Genomic DNA, 21,154 nt, shown 5'->3' with positions numbered 1-21,154 from the left:
TATACTTTTCTTTGTGATCGTTCATCTGCCCATATTTAATGATATTAATTGTCAGAGAAAGACTTTTTTTATCTTGACTTCTGTGCATCAATGATAAATGAAGTGTTTTGCTTGGTCTTGACTTCTTCATATTTAATGATGATAGACGGAGTATTCTCTTTTGTTTTCTCGTCTCTTCGTGTGTAGTGTCATTCTTGCGCGGGACGAGCGGTTCGAGCGGCTCGCTTTCCTGTCAGACGGGCGATCCGAGCGGCTTGTTTTTCTGCTTACCGGAACAAACAACTGCTGGTTGGTCATTTGTTCGATTGATCCATGATGTCCATTTATTTGACCGATCTAGTGATCCACTCAATCACTTCCTTGTCTACCGGGATTAACTGAGGCTCTTTTCATAAATCCAGACGTTGACTGCTTTGACTTTGACCGACACCGTATCGACTAACCCGTGACACATGGATTTCTTATCACCGCATAAGGACAATCTAAAAAGAAGCTCAAGATCAATCCTCAAAAAGGTAGATCCGCTACCTTAGCGGCCCCCTAGTGCCGGCCCCACGGATATGGAGGGAGGTTCATGCAGGTACACAGACCATAGGCGCATGGCGGGGTAAACCCCAGGTCGTCAGTTCCTGAGAATCGACCCCTGACCATTACGCCAGAGATACCATGCGCCCACCGTCTGCGCTATGCCCTGGGGGCCCAAGATCAATCCTCAAGCTTCTTCGGTGGCTTTATTCCTTTTATTCTATACAATCAAAATTATTATAATTATTATTTATTTAAATATTACATTTGTTTACAATAGTAGAGAATTTAGAATTTCAAACATGGAAGTAGTGAATAAAAATAAAGTTTACCATGAAAACAATTTCAATTACATTCTACTTTTTGAATCATAATCCAAATCTACAACGAATCATACACTGTTGATTAATTTCACCGGCTCGATAAAACTTCCTTGCGTTTGATTTATCAGTTGGGTCTTTGGAAGTTCACAAAGTCTTACTTATCGAAAGTAAGTTATCAAATGGGCGAAAACAAGAGACGCGAGAGCATGGAGTCCCCTCACAAGTAAGTACTTCCTTCTAAAATGGAGACTTGCAAGCACACTTTGAGGTTCAATGGCTACGTTGAGCAACCTGAAATTATTAATTTAAAATTTGCACATCTCATTTTAGTTTATATTATTTAGATCGAAACATTTCATATGATTTTTTTTTTCTTTTTTGCATATCTTATATCTCATGAGTAGGAGAAAAAACTAATAAGGGGGCGTTTGGTTTAGGGTAATAGGAGTGGGGAATGGGAATGGGAATCATTGATTCCCATTGTTAATGTTTGGATTATAGGAATAGGAATACAAATAAGGGAATGAATCCTTGAAATTGGGTAATGACTCATTCCCATGTACCTCCTCTTCAATGAGTCATTACCCTATTTTCATCAATCAAAATATTCCTTTATTCCAAAAATACCCTTGACTTAAAACTAAAATTTTTTCCATTAATATCAAATATCAAAATATATTTATTTATTTTTTCTTTCATATCACTTATCTCTCCTTATTCTCTCTCATTATATTTTCCCTCTCATCATAGTTTCTCTCTCATCATTTTATCACACACTTTCTCTCTCCTTAATCTCTCCTATCACACACTCTCTTTCCTCTTTTTTTTTCTCATTACACTTTCTCTCTCATCATACTTTCTCTCTCCTCACTCACTTCCATCGCACTCTCTTCCTTCTTTTGTTCCTCATCACACTTTCTCTCTCATCACACTTTCTCTCTCCTCAATCTCTCCCATCACACTCTCTTTTCTTTTTTTTCTCATCACACTTTCTCTCTCATCATACTTTCTCTCTCCTCACTCTCTTCCATCGCACTCTCTTCCTTCTTTTGTTCCTCATCACACTTTCTCTCTCCTCAATATCTCCCATCATATTCAATGTTCTTTTTTCTCTCACCATACTTTTCTCTCTCCTCAATCTCTCTCATCGCACTTTCTCTCCTCATTTTTTCTCACTATATTTTCTCTCTCTTCATCCTCTCCTATCATACTTTCTCTCACATCATATTTTCTCTCATCGTGCTCTCTCCAATCACACTCTCTTTTTTCATTTTCTCTCATCACACTTTCTCTCTCTTCATGCTTTCTTATCACACTTTCTCTCTCATAATACTTTCTCTCTCATCATTCTCTTTCATCATATTTTTCTCTCACATTCATCTTTCTCTCACATCTAATTTTTTCTCTTATTTTCCTTTAAGGGTAAAAAAGGAAACTTTGATTTATTCCGATAGAAGATATACAACTAACCAAACATTACTTTTAAGAGTGATATCCATGCTCATACCCATTCTCATTCCACAATACAATGATTCCCATTCCGATTCCTATTCCTAGGAAAGAACCAAACGCCCCCTAAGTTTGGAAGTACTAATTAAATACGATAGAAACAACAGCATCACATAAGAAACTATTTAAATATATATATATTTTTTTTTATAAAAAAGGAAAGTAAAAAAAACTTCACGCCCAGTGGGACTCGAACCCACAATCGCCTGATTAGAAGTCAGACGCCTTATCCATTAGGCCACGGGCGCCTTTTATTAGGATCATCTTAAATAATATTTACATTTATTTAAATTCTGTAATATTGACAATTTTTTAACAGGTATAATCAACATTTATATGAACTAAGACATCAAATTGAATGCATTTATATTAATCAGACGTTTTACCCTTTAGTTTTTTCCGAACGCTTAATTTTTTAAAATTTAATTAGGCATTTTAAAATTATTTAAAAAATACATTCCAACAAAAAGACACTTCACAGTTGCCCAAGAATCCAAGATACATAATCACTATTTAAATTATGTTGTTTGATATGTTTGCACACTAATCTAATAAAAATGTCAATCTAATTATCTAAAGCACCAAAATCTTCTCCCAAACCATATGAACAAGAGTAGAATGGCTATCTAACATATCATTTTGTCAATGACGTTCATCCAAAGCATCAACAACAATCTATTGTTCTTATTATTCTGTGCATAATTATGAAAAATAATCTTCTACTTCTTAGCAACATTAATGACATTCCAAGCTATTTAGTCTAGCGCTTCTAATGATAGTTTTTTTTTCTACATTGTTGATGTTATTCGAGCAAATAATTATTAGATGAGGATTCAAATCTTAGATTTCTTCTATGCAACACTTCAAATTTCTATGCACTTCTTTAACATACCTACCTAAATGTACATGAGAATAATTAACTTTTCATGGGGTAAAAAGTGATTTATTTGCCATCAATGTCTCTATTAATTCACACCTAATATGAAAAAAATAAAACGCATGACTACTAGCTATTAATGTAAATGAGTAAGGAACAATTAATTTTTCATGAACCTTATAATTCTTTGAGATAATAAGAATTATTATAGCAAAAGGTGAATACGTTCGTCCCAGCGTTCCCGTCAACTCGTCCCAGAATCAATACGGTGGAGGTAAATCACAAACGACTATTAATTTTAGAATAGTGACTAACACATAAGAGAGGCATTTGAGACATGACAATTAAAAAGACGTGTAATTTATATTTATATATATATATATATATATATATATATATATATATATATATATATTTTTTTTTTTTTTTTTTTTTTTTGCAAAAAGAACATTTGAATATTTATTAAAAATAGAGGTCCTTTACGACAATTCAACTAGAACTGTTCATAGTCAAACAGCACACAGCATCGACACCGAATGAAAACGCGGCATAATTTTTATTTTACCGAAATGCACTTCTTGGTGTTGGAGTCGGCACCTCGATCTCCCACGTCGCCGTCTGTCACGGAGCGCGAACTCTGTCATGGCGATGACGGCGAGCAGAGCTTAGGGCTCACGGCCACCGAAGCGCCGAGATACGCTGGGGAGACGGTAAAGAATGGGCAAGAAGGGCGTGCCCGAGTGGCTCAATAGCTCGATCTGGTCCTCGTCGACCTCTTCCTCCGCCGCTACCGTGGCTGCCGCTTCACATCCTGCCGATCGCTCACCCCGATCGTTGCCACCTCCGAAGCCCGAACCACCTGTGCAAGCTGTGATCCCTGAGCCGCCGCCTTCCCCTCGCCCTGCTCCGCCTCCTCCTCCGCCTCCGCGGGAGGCCCCGAGACCCTCCTCCGGAACCCTTTCGGGCGATCCGAACCCTTCGAGGTTGTCGGAGGAGGACGTCTCTCGCCAGTCCCAGCTCTTATCCGAAGTATACACGCATTCTCTCTATTGCTGGATGCTTCCGTTGCAATTTTTCCATGGTTATGATTTACTTACTGGAGTTAAAATGTGTGCTCAGCTATCGAAGAAGGTTATAAATATCGAGGAACTACGAAGGTTGGCCTCGCAGGGCATTCCGGATGGAGCTGGAATTCGATCTACTATATGGAAGGTTCCTACAAACTCATTTCCGTTACAATTTGGTCTATATTATCGTGAATTAGATTAGTCGTTTAATTTAATTCTACCTCTAATAGGATTTTTTTTCCCCCTAAAAACTTCTCCATTCGTTCGTTGTTAACGAGAAAAAAATGCTAAGACTATGCTACTTTCAATATGATATATAATACCGATCTATTTCATGAAAATCTCTTCAGGTTACGGATTATCAATGGATTAAACGTTTCTTTTTCTGAACTTTGGAGCTAGAAAATAACACTTTTTTTTTTCTTTTATGCTGCACAGCTCCTCCTAGGTTATTTGCCTAGAAACCGAGAATTGTGGGGTCAAGAATTAGACAGGAAGCGGGTTCAATACAATGATTTCAGGGAAGAGTTTTTGGTGAATCCGGTAGGCATCTTCTATTTATGAATTCTATATGGCTGTGAAAGTTAATGGTCCAACAAAATTAAGAGTTATACTAGTTAAATCTGATTTTACCTCTTGAATGAGTGGCCGACCAAGATACAAAAAGAATTTTGAGTGTTATTGATATGGTTCTTTTCCCCCTCTCCATTAATGGAAATTTTGAAAGTTTTTTTCTGCTAGTCAGTCAGAAGTGGCACGGAGAATGGAGGAATCTTGTTGCCAGAAAAATGAAGAGTTGGGAAGTGGAGGCCATGGCTTTCTAACAAGATCCGGAATAACACATGATGAGCATCCTTTGAGCCTAGGGAAAACTAGTGTGTGGAATCAGTTTTTCAAGGTAAAGCTTCTGAATTTGACAAGACTATTCTTTTCAGTATGCTTAAGCTACTACTTTATACCTTCATTCCCATCTCATCACCTTGCACAATTAGAAAATGTGGATAACTACGAGGGATATTTTAGCTTAATAGAGTTGAAGTTATTAACAGTTGCTGATGAAGTTTTCATGCATTGAATCACTGACAACTATCTTTCATTTTGTTGCATACACTGAATCATGACATAAATATTGCTTATATCATAAACTTGATGCCTATATTTAGTAGGCATCTTACTTTGAGCAAACTACATACTGTTGCAAACTTATTTGATTGGTATGTCAAATACGAACGAGAGAAACTGGGTTAAAGAAACTCAAAATAGTTGGAGGGAAGTATTTCTCCTAAATGTAGTAATGTGGTTTCAATAAATTGATGACCTCGATCCTAAATCAAGGGGCCTCTTTCTGGAGTTTTTTATGGTACAATATAGAGTTGCCTCCTAATGATTGTGGCATGGGGCTTCGATAAATTGACTGCAAATGAGATGTTAGAATTTGTCCTTATAAGATAACTTAGTTTATCAACTAATCTTCTGTACTTGTATGCATTAGATAATGCCTTTCCTTATCTTGGTACCAGTTTGACATTCATGGCAGTGCCAATTGGAATGGTTCGTAGCATACCAACTTCCACTAGCATAGCATGATAGAAAACACATAATTCAATTGAGAAATGTGTCTCCTCTTTAACTGGCAACTTTTACACCAAAGAAGTATTTGAAATATAAGTGTTTGAACATGCTGACAGAAGTACTCTTTTGGTTGTGTGATCCCATTGGAATCATCATTTTGTGATACTAATATTGTCTAGATAAATAATATGTCGGATAATTTGATTTATCTTAATTTATATAACTTGAATGCCACCACTCATAGAATGCCAACTATGTTGTTCAACAGCAAAGGCTTCGTGAACTCAGATTAATCCACTGATTGAGAAGCAGAGCAGAATGATAAAAAACCACCTGTGTAGCATGGTTGTGAAGCCCGAAGCAGCCACTGGCTTGAGAAGTAGAGGGAAAAAAAAGTAACATGATGGCTACATGTTGAACACTTAGGAAGCCCAGAAGCAACTTCATGGATTTTAATAGAAAATATAATATTCATATTGTAAACTTTATGCTTTACACCTTAGATTTTGTAGTATTTACAATTAGGTCCCTGATAGTATTGATGCTAAATACACTTGAAGAAAAGACAATGTAACCTCTCTATTGACAATCATCTATAAGTCTTATGAGACGGTAAAAAATTCTGCAAGAAACAAGTTGCAGAATAGGAGCCTACCTCCAAGAAATGCACCTTCATTATCCCTGCCTGCTCATTTTCACCACATTAACTGTGAACAATGTTTAATAGTAACTTAATAGAATGATTTATGGAGTATGTTTTTTTCTTTTATTCTTAGGATTGCCCAATTTTCGTGCAAAGTCTTTAGCTCACACAAGGAAATATGCGCAGTGATAGGAAAAAAAATAGATGCAACCAATGTTCTAAGGATCCTGTATATTTTAAAAAATGATATTTACCTATGGCTGGAAGGTAGATTTGACTAATTTAATCTGTTTGTTTTTTTATAATTTTCAGGTGACACTAAAAACATTTAAAATCCTCTATGTTTGATCTTTGTTTTTAAATCCAAGTATTTATGCATTATGATACTTATTTTCAGATTGCTGAAATTCCTTATAGATTAAAGAAGAAACAGAATGCAAATTTTTCTCATGCAAAAAATGCATTTTTTTTCTTGTTAAGTTGCTGCTTGTTTACAGTTTGATTATTATGATTTGCATGTGTCGGAATAATTAGAATGTTCACATTATGTTCATATGAATCACCTCTGACTAGCTGTTTTTCTTTTTTGGATCCTTGTTTCTATTTTGGATGATGGTAAATGCAACTAATTCTAATACATGTGGACCACTTTAGGATGCTGAGATCATAGAGCAGATTGACAGAGATGTAAAGCGCACTCATCCTGACATGCAATTTTTTAATGGTGATTCTTCCTTTGCAGTGTCTAATCAGGCAAGTACCTGCTTAGATACTAGGCGACATCAAGTAGTTTTCTTAAGCTGGTTGCACTAACCAATCAATTATCTTTGTTCCAGGAGGTCATGAGGCGCATACTCATTATATTTGCAAAGCTGAATCCAGGAATAAGATATGTACAAGGGATGAATGAAATTTTAGCTCCTCTTTTTTATGTTTTCAAAAATGATCCAGAGGCAAATAACGCTGTATGGTTATGAAACTCCTGCTGTGTCATTATTGCAACTATACATTTAGTCATTATAAATCTGTTCCATTATCGTATACCATTAATACTGGCAACAATGTCCACTTTCAGTCATGATTTGATATATGGGTTGCTTTTATCCATGCTTTAAAATTATTTTCTTCTGAAACCAATAAGTTTTCTGTCTTAATGAGGCTTTTGTGGTCTATTCACTGGAAACTATTTCACTAGTCATACTAAACTGTTTGAGTTATTTATATTATATTGATGGAATATTTATAGAGCTCGTATTGCATTAAGTTAGTTGTTGCCCATATTAGGCAAGCAATTGAGGTATCTTGCAGTGGTCAAGCCTCTGACACTTTGCTTTTCAATCTTATAAATACTAGTCCTGATTCTAGGATATTGACAAATTCTGCTTGTTGCGACCTCTTCTGATGTCCATCCACTTCTCTACATTTTGGCACCAGTCTCCTAATAAACCTGAATGAGGTTGTCTAGGAAGGCACAGAATAAGTCTTGCTTTTGAAAATCTATTAATTGGGGATCAGGGAATATTCTGAGTCGTCGATTCCCTTCTGCTTGGCTTGATACATCCATCTCTATTCCCTGTTTTCAGCAATTAGGATGTCATATTTATCTAATTGGGAAACTGCACTTGTAATTATTTGGTGTTCTGAAAGGAACCTTAACAAAATTGTATGAGACAGACACTAGCAATAGGTGCAGTGTCAAGTTAGTCTCACTGCAAATAAGGAGATTTGGTAGCATTCCCCAAGCTATCATGTGGATTTTCCTGTATGATGGTGCTCTATGATTTAGTGTGGCCAAGGAGAATGCTTCCTTGTCTTTATTTTTTTATCTTGCTCTTGCCAGAACCATTATTTGTGTTCCATTTGCTCTTATGATTGATTACTCATTTTTCAAACTGATGACTAATTGGTCATATAGCAAGTTATGAAGCAGTGCTGTCATCTTTTTCTCACATAGACTATGTTGTCACTTTCTATTTGGAAAAAAGTCAGTCTCTTTGTCTATATTGCCTTTTGGACATTGTGGAACTGCATCTATTGAATGCATATACCATAATTTACTGGATGCTTGAATTCTCTTTCAATTATTGCATAGACTATCTGAAACACAACTACTATTAACAGATAAGTTGTGCAAGTGATTTTTCATTTAATGATAAATATATGCTCTTTTCTTTAAGTCATTGGAATATTTTCTTGATTATTGATGGACTCTTAGGATTTACATTGTCCATCTTTAACAGGAATATGCTGAAGCTGATGCTTTCTTTTGTTTTGTTGAGTTACTGAGTGCGTTCAGGGACAATTTCTGTCAAAAACTTGACAATAGTGTAGTTGGAATTCGTTCTACAATCAGTAAACTGTCTGAGCTACTCAAGAAGCATGATGAAGAGCTTTGGCGTCATCTTGAAGTCACAACCAAGGTAAGAAGAGTAGCTACTATAGGTACATTTTCTATTACCCATCTGAGCTACTCATTTGCAGAAGTGTCATTTTGGAATCTGCTTCCAAATACGTGCCTGATTCTTTTACTTGGTGTTGCATAATAAAATCTGATTGATTCATGAATTTTGAAGGTCAATCCCCAGTTCTACGCTTTCAGATGGATTACACTGCTTTTAACACAGGAGTTCAACTTTGCTGACAGCCTTCACATTTGGGATACACTCTTAAGTGATCCTGAAGGTCCTCAGGTACCCATATCTTTCCTTCGTGGTAGTTGAATGATCCGTCATCATGTCCTTCACCAAAAGGTTACACGAACAATGCCCATGATCACAGGAAACCCTACTAAGAATATGTTGTGCCATGCTGATACTCGTCAGAAGACGTCTCTTGGCTGGGGATTTCACATCCAACCTTAAACTCTTGCAGAATTATCCATCAACAAACATCAGCCATCTCCTCTACGTTGCAAATAAACTTCGTGGATCTTCAGCTGGTTGAGTTCTGGTATGGGGCCTGTTCAGTTATTGACATTTTCTCTCATCTGTAAATTGTTATAAATTGCTAGGTCTGTTTTAAAAAGCAAGTTTGAGCACAAGTACATTTCTGATTGTGCTTTCTTATTATTTAGAGCGAGATATTACATGCGATCTTTCATTGTGTTTAAATTGCCAAAAATTAGTGTGAGCCATCGGTTGTAGAATTATTTCTTCTTACTGACTGTGTTTGGGGTTAGTTCAAACAATGGCTTGTGGAATTAGACTGATATAACGCCTACATTTCAATCTTGCTTGCATTTACGAAAGAATTGATATTGAAGGATGTTGTTCTAATCTAATTCTACGTTATAAACTTTGGCGAATAACCAAATTAGGATCCTGCTAAGAAAGGTCCTAAACAAGTTCAATGTTATTATCTAATTCTGATATAAATTACGATTTATATAAATTGATCATTCATGAAAAGAAATTATAATTTTATATAAAAAAATATTTTTATTTCTTATTCTGTATGACCATACATTTATTTTAACATTCTTATCTTTGTGATTCATCTTTTGCTCGTGTTTTCATTTTATATTTAATATTCAACTTGACATAGTAAATTTAATAATTATTTTATAAAATTTCTCATTATTAAATTTTAGAGGTACTGTATTTCTTCTATTTCAATCATTTTATTTTTATCTTAGGTGAAATATGTTTAACAAAAATCAAAAGAACATCTCACTCTATTATTTAGTTCTCAAGAATATTACGTTTTTAATTCTGTAATTTATATATTTTTTTAATTTTAATCTTTTTACGAATCAATTTATGTTCTTAGTCTTATAATTTATAATATTTTTTTAATTTAAGTCCTTTTTTTTCAAAATAAAAAATTTTTAACGAAAAATGTCCAATTTATTATTGGAATATAAAAAAATACTTGGGTCATAAAAAATCAAAATCCTCAAATTTAATTTATAATTCAGCATTTTCTATTGAAAATTTTTTATTTTGAAGGAAAAAGGATTGAAATTGAAAAATATTGTAAGTTACAGGATTAAAAATATAAATAAACATATAATAGGATTAAAATTGAAAAAAATATAAATTATAGGATTGAAAATATAATTTTTTTCTTTACTTCTCTATAAAATGACAAGTAATTAGTTATACGAAGAAGACAAGTTTATAGTGTAGTAGCTATTATAGCTGATATAATTACAAGTTAGACTTGTCCTGTTCATCAAATTAATTGATAGCTTCAAGATTTTAATACTGTGTGGTCGGAAATCATAACGCAGAACATCCTACTTGACGGTTGTTGGGGTTGATGGGATGAGGTGTCCTTTCGAAGAAAAAATAAAAAGATATTTAAAAAAAGGCACTCCACTCCTTTGATTTTTGTCTTTTTATGAGAAGGGCTCCGTGGAGAAGATCCACACGTCTTTTGGAACGTAACATATCATTTTCTATACTCTGAAATTTAGAGAGCTTTGGAGCTTGGCAATTGATCCAGTGATAAGAATAGGGATTTTTGTTGACGAGAGATCAACGATACGTAGAGGTCAATGATTAAGAAGGTCAATCTCAAGGTCGTGTCGAGCGGATAGAGATCGTGCCGAGCGGAGTAGCGGGCCGACCGAGCATCCGGCCGACCGAACATCCGGCGAGGGGTCTCCCGGACCGAACGAAAGACAGCCCGACCAGAGGTCGGATTTCCGATGCTCAGGTAAAAGAGTCTATGGGCCGGGCGGACAGGCCGCTCGACCAAGCCACAGGACAATAAGGCGCAATTCCATCCGAGCACAAGAGCAGGACTTCTTCGCCCGGGCCGAGATATGCGCAGTCCCGGAGGTCATGAGCGGCGAGTGGCTGGTCCGCTCGGCCCGGGAACAGGTAAGAGCATTAGGAGACAAAAAGGACAGCTGGTAACTTCATCCTCGAGACACCTGCCGTCGACAAACAGCATGGTCGATGGTCGGAACGGACAGAGTATCGTATGGTGGAAGTTTTCACCGTCACATCCGGGATATGCTCGGACGATTGCGGAATGACGTCAGACATACTTTTCTGACACAACCCTACTGAAGTATGTTTGGGGAAGCGTGCACGCATCGAGAAGTGTGTCTTACTCTTTTTCTTCATTGCCTGACTTGAGCGTCGGAGGGTCGTCGCTGGAAAACCTCTCCCGGCTCGACTTCTTTACAGGTTCATCGGAGATTTACATCACCAATCGAAGACAACGAAAAGTGACATGTCCCTAGTGTCCATCGACTCAGCGCTCGGACAGGATCAACAATCAATACTAACTTTTTCAAACTGCGACAAGAAACCCGATCCATGTACACTTGAATTGAATTATATGTTGTCCCATAATGTTCCAAGCTTCATTGTTTGTTTACGTGTTTAAACAGAATCATAAGGACGGTTTCGTATTGTTTATTCAGTTTTCATTGTGCTTCTATTGCACTTGTACGTTTGTGCTATCCACATTTATTTCTGTAAGATGGCGATAGAGATGTTTTTGTATTTCAAGAATACTTGATTTGAGGTGATAGGCTTAGTAAGTTGTCGGCAACCAGAAAAGTGCCATAAAAGATGCCCCGGGGCATAGTTAGATGATAAATGATAGGGTGATAAATCATAACTATGCTACGAAGGTTCGGTTTTCTCATAGTGTGAATTATTCGTCTGTTGTCTGTTCACAGCGGAACGGTCCGCAAGTGTATTGTCGAGGTACTGGAATTGATCTAGTATTTCTATCCTTTTTTTAAAAAAAAAAAAAAATTTAAAATTCTTTAAATCCTAAACCTTAAAGATTAAGTAACACCTAAATACATATAATATATACTATGAACATCTAATTTTTTCACCGAACACTATAACTCAACTCCGAAATTTTAAACGTACAATCTAACTGACTTAACTTCAAAGCTAAAAATAAAAAATAATACAATTGTGTATTTCAATTGGGGTGCTTAGATCCATTTTAGGCACTCTAAAAATATAGTCGCGGACCATTCCATAGGTTATTTTGATATCCTCCACATCTTACCTTGTACACTCCTCGTGAAGATTAAAAGAAAATGCATCTCAGCGAATCCAGACACCGGTATTTATTTTTTTTAATCAACATCTCTTCAAAGAAACCTTATATCCATGAGCATATAAAATTTTCAAATCTAAACATTATAAATCAAAAGAAAATTTTGAATCCTAAAAGAAAATCTTATTAACTTAAATTCATTATAACACAACATTTAAATCTTAAAATTTTAAACCCTAAATACATATAATATATCTATGAATATTTATAATTTATAATTTTAATATTATAATCTAAGACGAAGTCTAAATTCGAGAGGAAAAATCTTATTAATTCAAATTTATTATAACCTAATTTTTAAATTATAAAATTTGAATTCCAAATAAATACAATATATTTCAAAAAAAATAAATAATTATATATCAAATTAGTTACTGTGCGATGCGCAGCGGATCATCTCCGTATATGTATATATAATCAAGTTAACGTGTCGAACAAGAATACGCCTAAAATAACAATGGATAACAAAATGTATGGTCATCTTCCAGTTAAATATATTAAATATATATATTTTTTGTTATTTATTTCATTTTAATTTTTAATATGGACCCACATATTTTGCTATCAAATAACATCAATTAATTTTTGTATATAGCATTGTTATGTCACGAGTGAGAACTGTGAGATAGAGTTAAGCAATTAGGGAAATAAATGAGAGGATTATAATTCGAATTTTAATAACAATTAATATTTTAGAGGTTGATCTTTAAAAAAAAAATAATGGAACCGTGACACCAATGATTTTTTTTAGAGTCGGTCTCATGAATATGGAAGTCTCACGAATATGAAAGGAGGTAAATATAAGTATATGACTGAAAGCGCATATAGAGGTTGATTTTTTAAATATACATATGTTGTGGATTTATCCAGTAAATGAATCTACAAGAATGTCATTTACTTTTAAGATTAGTTGGAGGAAATTTAAATATCTAAATTATATATATAAAAAAAAAATTACCTATTCTATTATTTGTAGGAGGTAGAATCTCTTGGATCATTTTTTGTGATCCAGGAGATGTGTCACTCATATATGCAGTCGGATCGTGATCGTGATCCGATCTCAAACGGTTGTGATCCCTTCCTGGGTTCACCATCCCCATCAGGTTATAATTTTTGTTCGGAGCGGGCGGTCGGAGGCCGCCCGGAGGAGACCCTCGCTCGACACCCAGTAATTTGCCACTTATCCACCACCGGACGGCCTCCAACCTCCTGCTTCGAATAAAAACTATAACGTGGTGGGGACGGTGAACCCAAGAAGGGATCGCAATAATTTGCGGCCGGATCGTGACAACGATCCGACCGCAAATACGAATGACATATCCCTTTGATCATAAAAAGTTGTCCAGAAGATTTGTGCTCTATTTTTAGATATCCAATTTGTTCCAAAAAAAAACTTTAAATTTATTTATTTTAAAAAAAATTATAATTTTAATACAAAACTTATTATTGACAATCCCCTACTTAATTTTTAATTTATAAATTTATCAAAATAATATAAATCTCTATTTCACCCCCTTAAAGAAATCATATTATGTTTATTATATTTTATTGATAATTTAGATATCTAATTCTTATCTTTTGGCTAATTTTAGAGATGATCAGTACAATCTTATAAAATTTTTCTTCTAGCTACCCAGATAAATAGGAAGCATAGATGGATCCTAACAAATAGTTTAACGTCATGAATTTTTTAAACTCCTCGAATGTAATAGGTTCATGGTAAAATTTGAATTTTTGTTACTTAAAGTGTCTGCCCTTCTTTTTACTATCGTGAATATTCAAATAATTGGCCCTAAATAAATAGGATGGTTGATGTTGATTTAAGGTTATAAATAAATCTTCATGAATAAAATTGATGTATCCTTTCACCTTTTAGTCATTTGGTTGTCGATTGTAAATTTATAATTTATCTTTCTTAATATAATTTAGAGATAGATTATAAGGGAGATAGATTATAAGGGACATTTGGGATGAGTATAATCTTTTACTATCCTGAAAAAAAATTGATGTATTTATATTTGAGTTAGGAAACTAATTTCTTTATATAATTGTGTATTGAATTATCTTTTTTATTTTACTTATCTCTAATTTCTAATATATTGTCAAGGATTAAGTATCTAAATATTTTTATAATATGATAGGGGAATTTAGTACTTACAAATATATGACTTGTCACATCATTTGACTATTTAATTGAGAATTTGTATTTTTAATAATCATATTAGGTGAATTTCGAAATTAAGTTAACTTAATGTCTTTTTCTTTTCTTTTTCCCGCATCCAAAATAATTTCATGACTTATTAATAATTTTAATTTTTTTATCTTTTTCATGTATTAATTTATTATATCGATTATTCTAGCCTAACTTGAGGTATGCTATTTGTATAACTTATTCTCGTCGTCTCAATTCTCGACTTAATATCCATCTCCGTATCTCATTTAATATTGATGGCCACTCTTAATTTTTCTTAAAGAGAGGTTTAGTATCTAATTGATCCTACCATTCCCTCAATTTTTTGGAGAAGAGATGTTTAGTACCTACTTGACTCTGCCCCTCCTCCCTTGACACCTAGTTGACTCCACCTCCCCTGGATAAAATATCTAGCTCCGTCCTTAATTTCATTCATTTTTCGGATGATATAACACATTCTCACTATATAATTTAAGATATGATTATATTATTTCAGATTTAGTTTTACCTGCTATGTATAAATTTAGAATATTGTAGATGTGGTTTTTATTTGTGCTACTGTCCGAAAGAGAAAAGGTGGAAAGTTGGAGATGTGGCGGGTTCACTGACTGATTGTATACCTCACTTCGCTATGTAACATAAGTAATATTAGTGCCGAGTCAGGGAAGGAATCCTCGGTGTTAGCCCTGTTAGAGTGTATATTAAAAACCTAACTTTTTGAAAACATTTATTTTGAAATAAAGAATCACATTGGTCAAATGTCTACATTTGTATGCTAAGTGTAGTTGTTCAATTAATTAATATTGTAGATAACATGGTGTGTGGTGTCACACACAGAAGATCATGTTATCAATTCCTTATAAATTATAAACAGTAGCTCACGACTAAGATGGAAAGGAACAAATCATTGGAATAGTCGTAGTGTAATTTGATATTAGTTTATCTTAACTATAAAATTACACTAGTACACTCTGAGTGTATTGAGCAGGACTATTTAAGGTAAGTTTTTTTTATACTGACTGAATAAAAGAACAAGACCTTTGTTATTATGGAAGTGTGTGCTCTTAATCCTGATATAATAACAAGCACATATATCTAGTATTTATTTCTTTGACTTATCAATGGGTGAGATTTAGTTCGATAAATCAAGAGGTCTAATAAGTTGGGAAATGATATTATTTATAGTGTGTGTTATTGATTATAGAAGGAAACTGTGTCCTAGTAATCTAGGTTGATAATGCCCCCAAGAGGAGCTCATAAGGATTGTCATGTGATCCGGTAGTAAGAATGGGCCTCCCCCTCTTTTTTCTTGCAAAGTCAACGCCAAGGGGAAGTCACCGGAACAGCCGCCCACCCAGAGGAGAGTGTGGTCCGACCGGACGGACAGCCGTAGACGGTCGGTCCGATTGGACTGTCGGCCGGTCGATGGAATCAAGTACCTGGAGGGGTCCGTCCGGCTCGCACTTATAGTTGGGAGGTACCCTGTCAAATCGGGGTTCCGACGCTCAGTTAAAAAGGTCATGGACCGAGCTGACCTTTTGACCGACCGCAGTCATAAAGCACCCCTGTTTGTTAGTCTCCACAAAGCACAAGTAAACCATTGCGGATGTCCGGTCGGATGTTTAGGTATCCCTCCGCTCGGACTACAAGTTTGGAGCAAAGGAAAAGGCCAGAGGATTTCTTTCTTTGACAACCTGTAGGTTTCACGTGTGTGCCATGCTCCGAATCTTGTGACAGGGGATTCTGCTGTCCCATCGAGGGCATGCTTTGACTGTAGCGATATGGGTTAGGTAAACTTTCTGACAGCCGCGTACCTAGGAAAGGACAGAGGACACTAATGCACTTCGAGATTCCGTTGTCCCATCGAGGGCATGCTCTGACTGTAGCGGTAGGGGTCAGGTAAGCTTTCTGACAGCCGCATACCTAGGAAAGGACAGAAGACACTTATGCACTTCGGTACGCGTGCCCAAACTTGACACCGCTCTATATAAAGAACCTCAGGTTTCACCGGCAGGGGAATTCTGGTACGTACTCTGAGACTTCTGGAGCCAGGGCGTCGCTGGGAATCCCCTTCCCGGCTCGACTTCTGTGCAGGATAGCCGGAGCATCTCGACACTAGTTGGAGATCTACATCAGCGAGCCTTGGAGCGCCACGTGCCCAGCGTCTGTTGACTTCTGGTTCGGACAGGATCAAATTGGCGCCGTCTGTGGGAACGCTCCTGCATCCGATCGGGTACAATGGACGAGGCTGGACGACAACACACGGTGACGCTTTCAACAGAGGAACTCGACGCCCTGGTCGAGATAAGGGCCGCCAAACTCATGGAGCAAAAACAAAAAGCATCCGCCGAGCGGGCGGAGCAACAAGCGACATCTGCGTCTGGTGGCCGAGCGGAAGCACCTCAAGCCACCGTCGCATTCCACCGAGCCTTGTTTCGCACTCCTGAAGCCGCACCAGCTCGAAGAGATAGAGGCTCCTCTTCAGATGAAATGCCAAGGCGGGATGACAGAAAAGGGAAAGCCCCCCGGGCAGACTCATCTCCCGAGCGGACCAATCGCCAATTCTCGGAAAATATTTTACGAGACCCTCTGCCCAAGCACTACGTGCCTCCGACGATCGGCGAATACAATGGAACAACGGACCCGGATGATCATCTGGGTAAGTTTGATAATACAGCCACGCTCCATCAATACACCGATGGAGTGAAGTGCCGCGTCTTTCTTACCACTCTCTCGGGATCGGCTCAACGGTGGTTCCGTAGGCTGCCGGACGGATCCATCACAAGCTTCAAAGACTTCCGAACGGCCTTCCTCCACCACTTCGCTAGCAGTCGGCGTTATCAGAAAACAAGTGTTAGCTTGTTCGCCATCAAGCAAGAACCAAAAGAATCGCTTCGAGCTTACATCCAGCGATTCAACCAAGTGGCGATGGACATCCCAACGGCCACATCGGAGACGATGATGAATGCCTTCACGCAAGGCCTTGTGGATGGGGATTTCTTCCGGTCGCTCATCCGAAAGCCGCCCCGAGATTATGATCACATGCTACATCGGGCCAACGAATATATAAATGTGGAAGAAGCGCAAGCCGCTCGGAAAAAGGAAACTCCAGCCGAGCGCGCACCTGTTCATGCCGAGCGGAAACAGCACACCGCTCAGCAGCCACCCAGAGGACCGAGGGCCGAAGCAATTCGATCCCCTCACGTCAGATCGCACGTACAAGAAGTGGCTGCCGCTCGGCCCAAGCCAAAGAAGAGGTGGACCCCTATGTTCTGCAAATTCCACCAAACGGATACGCACAACACGAGGGATTGCCGAAGCCTTCCCTTTGTGTCCAATCCTGTTCCCCGGAGAGCCGAACGACGGTCTCCTCCCCTCGACAGGAGGCAAAGGACCCAGGAAGCCGACCGGACCCGCATAGAGAGGCGACATCACCAGACGTCCGATCGGCATAGATCCCCAAGACAGGAGAGTCGCCGGACGTCCAGAGAACGGTCCCGACCGTCCGCTCGGGAGGAGGAAAATAGGAGCAATACTTCCCGGGGCGAGATCAACGTTATTGCTGGCGGACCGACCGGAGGAGATTCCAACCGAGCCCGAAAGGCGGCCGTCCGGCAGCTGCAGATCCACACGGTCGGCTGTAGCCAAGAGCGGGCAAGTGGACCGGAAATCACTTTCGGGCCTGGAGACTTGGAAGGAGTAGAAGTGCCCCATGACGACGCGCTGCTCATTAAAGCGGTAATAGCAAATTACACTATTCATCGCATATTCGTTGACACAGGGAGCTCGGTCAACATCATATTCAAGAAGGCGTTCGATCAGCTGCAAATTGATCGAGCCGAGCTGCTGCCCATGACTACCCCGCTCTACGGGTTTACGGGCAACGAAGTTCAGCCGGTCGGACAGATCCGGCTGGCCACCTCACTGGGGGAAGAGCCGCTCAGGAGGACCAGGACAATAAACTTCGTGGTGGTCGATGTCATTCTGGGACGACCGGCGCTCGGCGAATTCCGAGCGGTTGTTTCAACCTTCCACCAGAAGATAAAGTTCCCCGTGGAAGACAAAGTAGGAGAAGTGCGTGGAGATCAACTAGCAGCTCGGCGATGCTATATAGAGATGATCCGAGCAGAAGCTTCTTCCGCTCGGAAGGCCCCCCGAATCGAGGTACACGCCATAACCGAGAAACCTCCTGCTTTAATTTATGATGAAAAGGAGGAAGTTCAGATCCATCCGACCCGATCGGAGGCCACCACTTTCATCGCCTCGGATCTAGAGGAAAAACAGAAGAAGAAGTTGATCCAATGCCTCCAGCAAAATCATGATGTCTTTGTTTGGTCGACACACGAGTTGCCCGGAATTTCGCCGAGCCTAGCGCAGCATGAGTTGCATGTCCGACCTGACGCTCGGCCAGTAAAGCAGAAAAAAAGAGATTTTAGCGCCGAGCAGAATGCCATAATCCGGGCGGAAGTAGAGAAACTTCTGGAGGCCGGCCACATACGCGAGGTGCAGTTCCCGAGCTGGCTAGCCAACGTGGTATTGGTCTCCAAGCCGGGCGGCAAGTGGAGAGTTTGCATTGACTTTCGGGACTTAAACAAAGCATGTCCCAAAGATTTTTATCCTCTGCCCCGGATAGATCAGCTGGTGGACTCTACGGCCGGCTGTGAATTAATTTGCATGTATTTCATACTCACGCCCAGTCCATTTCTAAGTCCTGGATTAGTCCTTGCCTCGGAGGGAACCTATGATACGTTTCGGATTAAAGAATGCCGGCGCCACCTATCAACGCTTGATGAACAAGCAGATAGGACGAAATCTGGAAGTTTATGTGGACGACATTCTTATTAAATCAGCTCAAGCTGATCTCTTTAAAGACATGGAAGAGACATTCACACAACCCGAAAGTATGCCCAAGTCAATCCTAGAAGTGCCTTTCGGGCCAAGGAGGACGTTCTTGGGATATGTGGTGACCAAAGTAAGGCAAACTCAAAGAATCCTCAAGCAGATACAGTCTCCTTAAAACAGTCGGATAACTGCTTTGTCCAGATTCATCTCCAAAACTGCCGACCGGAGCCTGCCATTCTTCAAGATCCTGCGCAAGGCTACTAAGTTCCAGTGGAACGAAGAGTGTGACCGAGCATTTGAAGAGTTGAAAACATATCTGAATTCTCTGCCTATACTTGTCAAGCCGATCGGGGGTGAGTCACTTTATATGTATCTATCGTCAACTGAGCATGCTGTAGGCTCAGCACTTGTGAGGGCGAACGGTGAAGAGCAACCGGTGTATTTTCTGAGCCATATTTTGAAAGATGCTGAATCTCGCTACACCGGGCTCGAGAAGTTGGCCTTTGCTTTGGTTCTAGCCGCTCGGCGCCTTCGACCGTATTTCTTGGCTCACACAATCATTGTCCGGACGAACAGTCCACTCGGAAGAGTCCTGTTGAATCCAGAAGCGTCCGGACGGCTTATCAAGTGGACGACAGAATTAAGCGAGTTTGACATCCAGTACCAGCCCCGCTCGGCGATTAAAGCCCAATCCTTGGCTGATTTTGTGACCGAAGTGCAGAGGCCCGAGCCGGAAGCTCTGTGGAGGATATATGTGGATGGGTCTTCCACTCGACTCGGAAGCGGGATTGGGATATTACTTATCTCACCGCAAGAAGAAAAGATGCACCTATCCGTCCGGCTGAACTACAAGGCCACCAACAATGAGGCAGAGTATGAGGCCCTTATAGCCGGATTACAAGCGGCACGACATGTGGGAGCCGGTCGGGTGACCCTCTATTCGGATTCACGGTTGGCCGCTCAGCAACTTTCCGGCACCTTGTTCGGCTTAAACTCTACGCTGAGGCCTTTGAAAAACTCAAAGCTACTTTCCGAGAAGTGCTTATTCAGAAGATTCCCCGAACGGAGAACCAGGCGGCCGATGAGTTGGCCAAACTCGCGAGCTCAATAACGCCGGTCGCCATTCAGCAGCCAATTGAAAAAACGCTGATGGTGGCGCATGTCGACCGGATGCAAGGCCTCGCGTTTCCAAGTGACTGGAGGACACCTATTATAGAATTCCTCCGTTGGCACCACACCATCCGATGAATATGCAGGCCGGCAGCCGGCCGGTTTACACTCATCGGAGATCAGCTTTACAAGAAAGCTTTCTCGCGTCCTCTGCTAAAATGTGTAGGCTCGGAGGACTCAGCATACCTCCGTGAAGTACATCAAGGATCATGTGGAGGTCATCCGGGCTCGTTAGCCAAGAAGATCCTCTTGGCGGGATACTTTTGGCCAACTTTACAAGCGAACGCCGGACAGTGTCTACATGCCTTTCATGCCGGTATCACAACTTCTCCCACCGACCGGCAGAGGAGATGAAGGCATCAACCATCTCATGTCCGTTCGATCGCTGGGGAATGGATA

The 21,154-nt window shown here is 39.1% G+C and overlaps 1 protein-coding gene and 1 non-coding gene across 3 annotated transcripts; one reads left to right on the top strand and one right to left on the bottom strand.

Moving 5' to 3' along the window:
- Positions 1-2,532: 2,532 nt before the first annotated feature.
- TRNAR-UCU lies at positions 2,533-2,605 on the bottom strand. The gene has a single exon. It is a non-coding gene; the product is annotated as a tRNA-Arg (tRNA).
- Positions 2,606-3,798: 1,193 nt separating this feature from the next.
- Positions 3,799-9,664, top strand: LOC121981991 (TBC1 domain family member 13-like). Of its 2 annotated transcripts, none has more exons than XM_042534823.1 (9): positions 3,799-4,263; positions 4,354-4,446; positions 4,740-4,844; positions 5,047-5,199; positions 7,171-7,269; positions 7,353-7,481; positions 8,796-8,936; positions 9,090-9,206; positions 9,295-9,664. In XM_042534823.1, the coding sequence occupies exons 1-9, from the start codon at positions 3,952-3,954 to the stop codon at positions 9,457-9,459; spliced, it is 1,314 nt and encodes a 437-aa protein (XP_042390757.1). In that variant the 5' UTR covers positions 3,799-3,951; the 3' UTR covers positions 9,460-9,664. The 2 variants fall into 2 exon arrangements, with proteins under 2 accessions (XP_042390757.1, XP_042390756.1); XM_042534822.1 differs by having other exon boundaries at positions 8,757-8,936.
- The last annotated feature ends 11,490 nt before the right edge of the window (positions 9,665-21,154 follow it).

Source organism: Zingiber officinale, chromosome 5A (assembly GCF_018446385.1).
Source record: "Zingiber officinale cultivar Zhangliang chromosome 5A, Zo_v1.1, whole genome shotgun sequence".
In the NCBI taxonomy this organism is placed as follows: Eukaryota; Viridiplantae; Streptophyta; class Magnoliopsida; order Zingiberales; family Zingiberaceae; genus Zingiber; species Zingiber officinale.
This window is presented reverse-complemented; position numbering and strand designations above follow the sequence as displayed.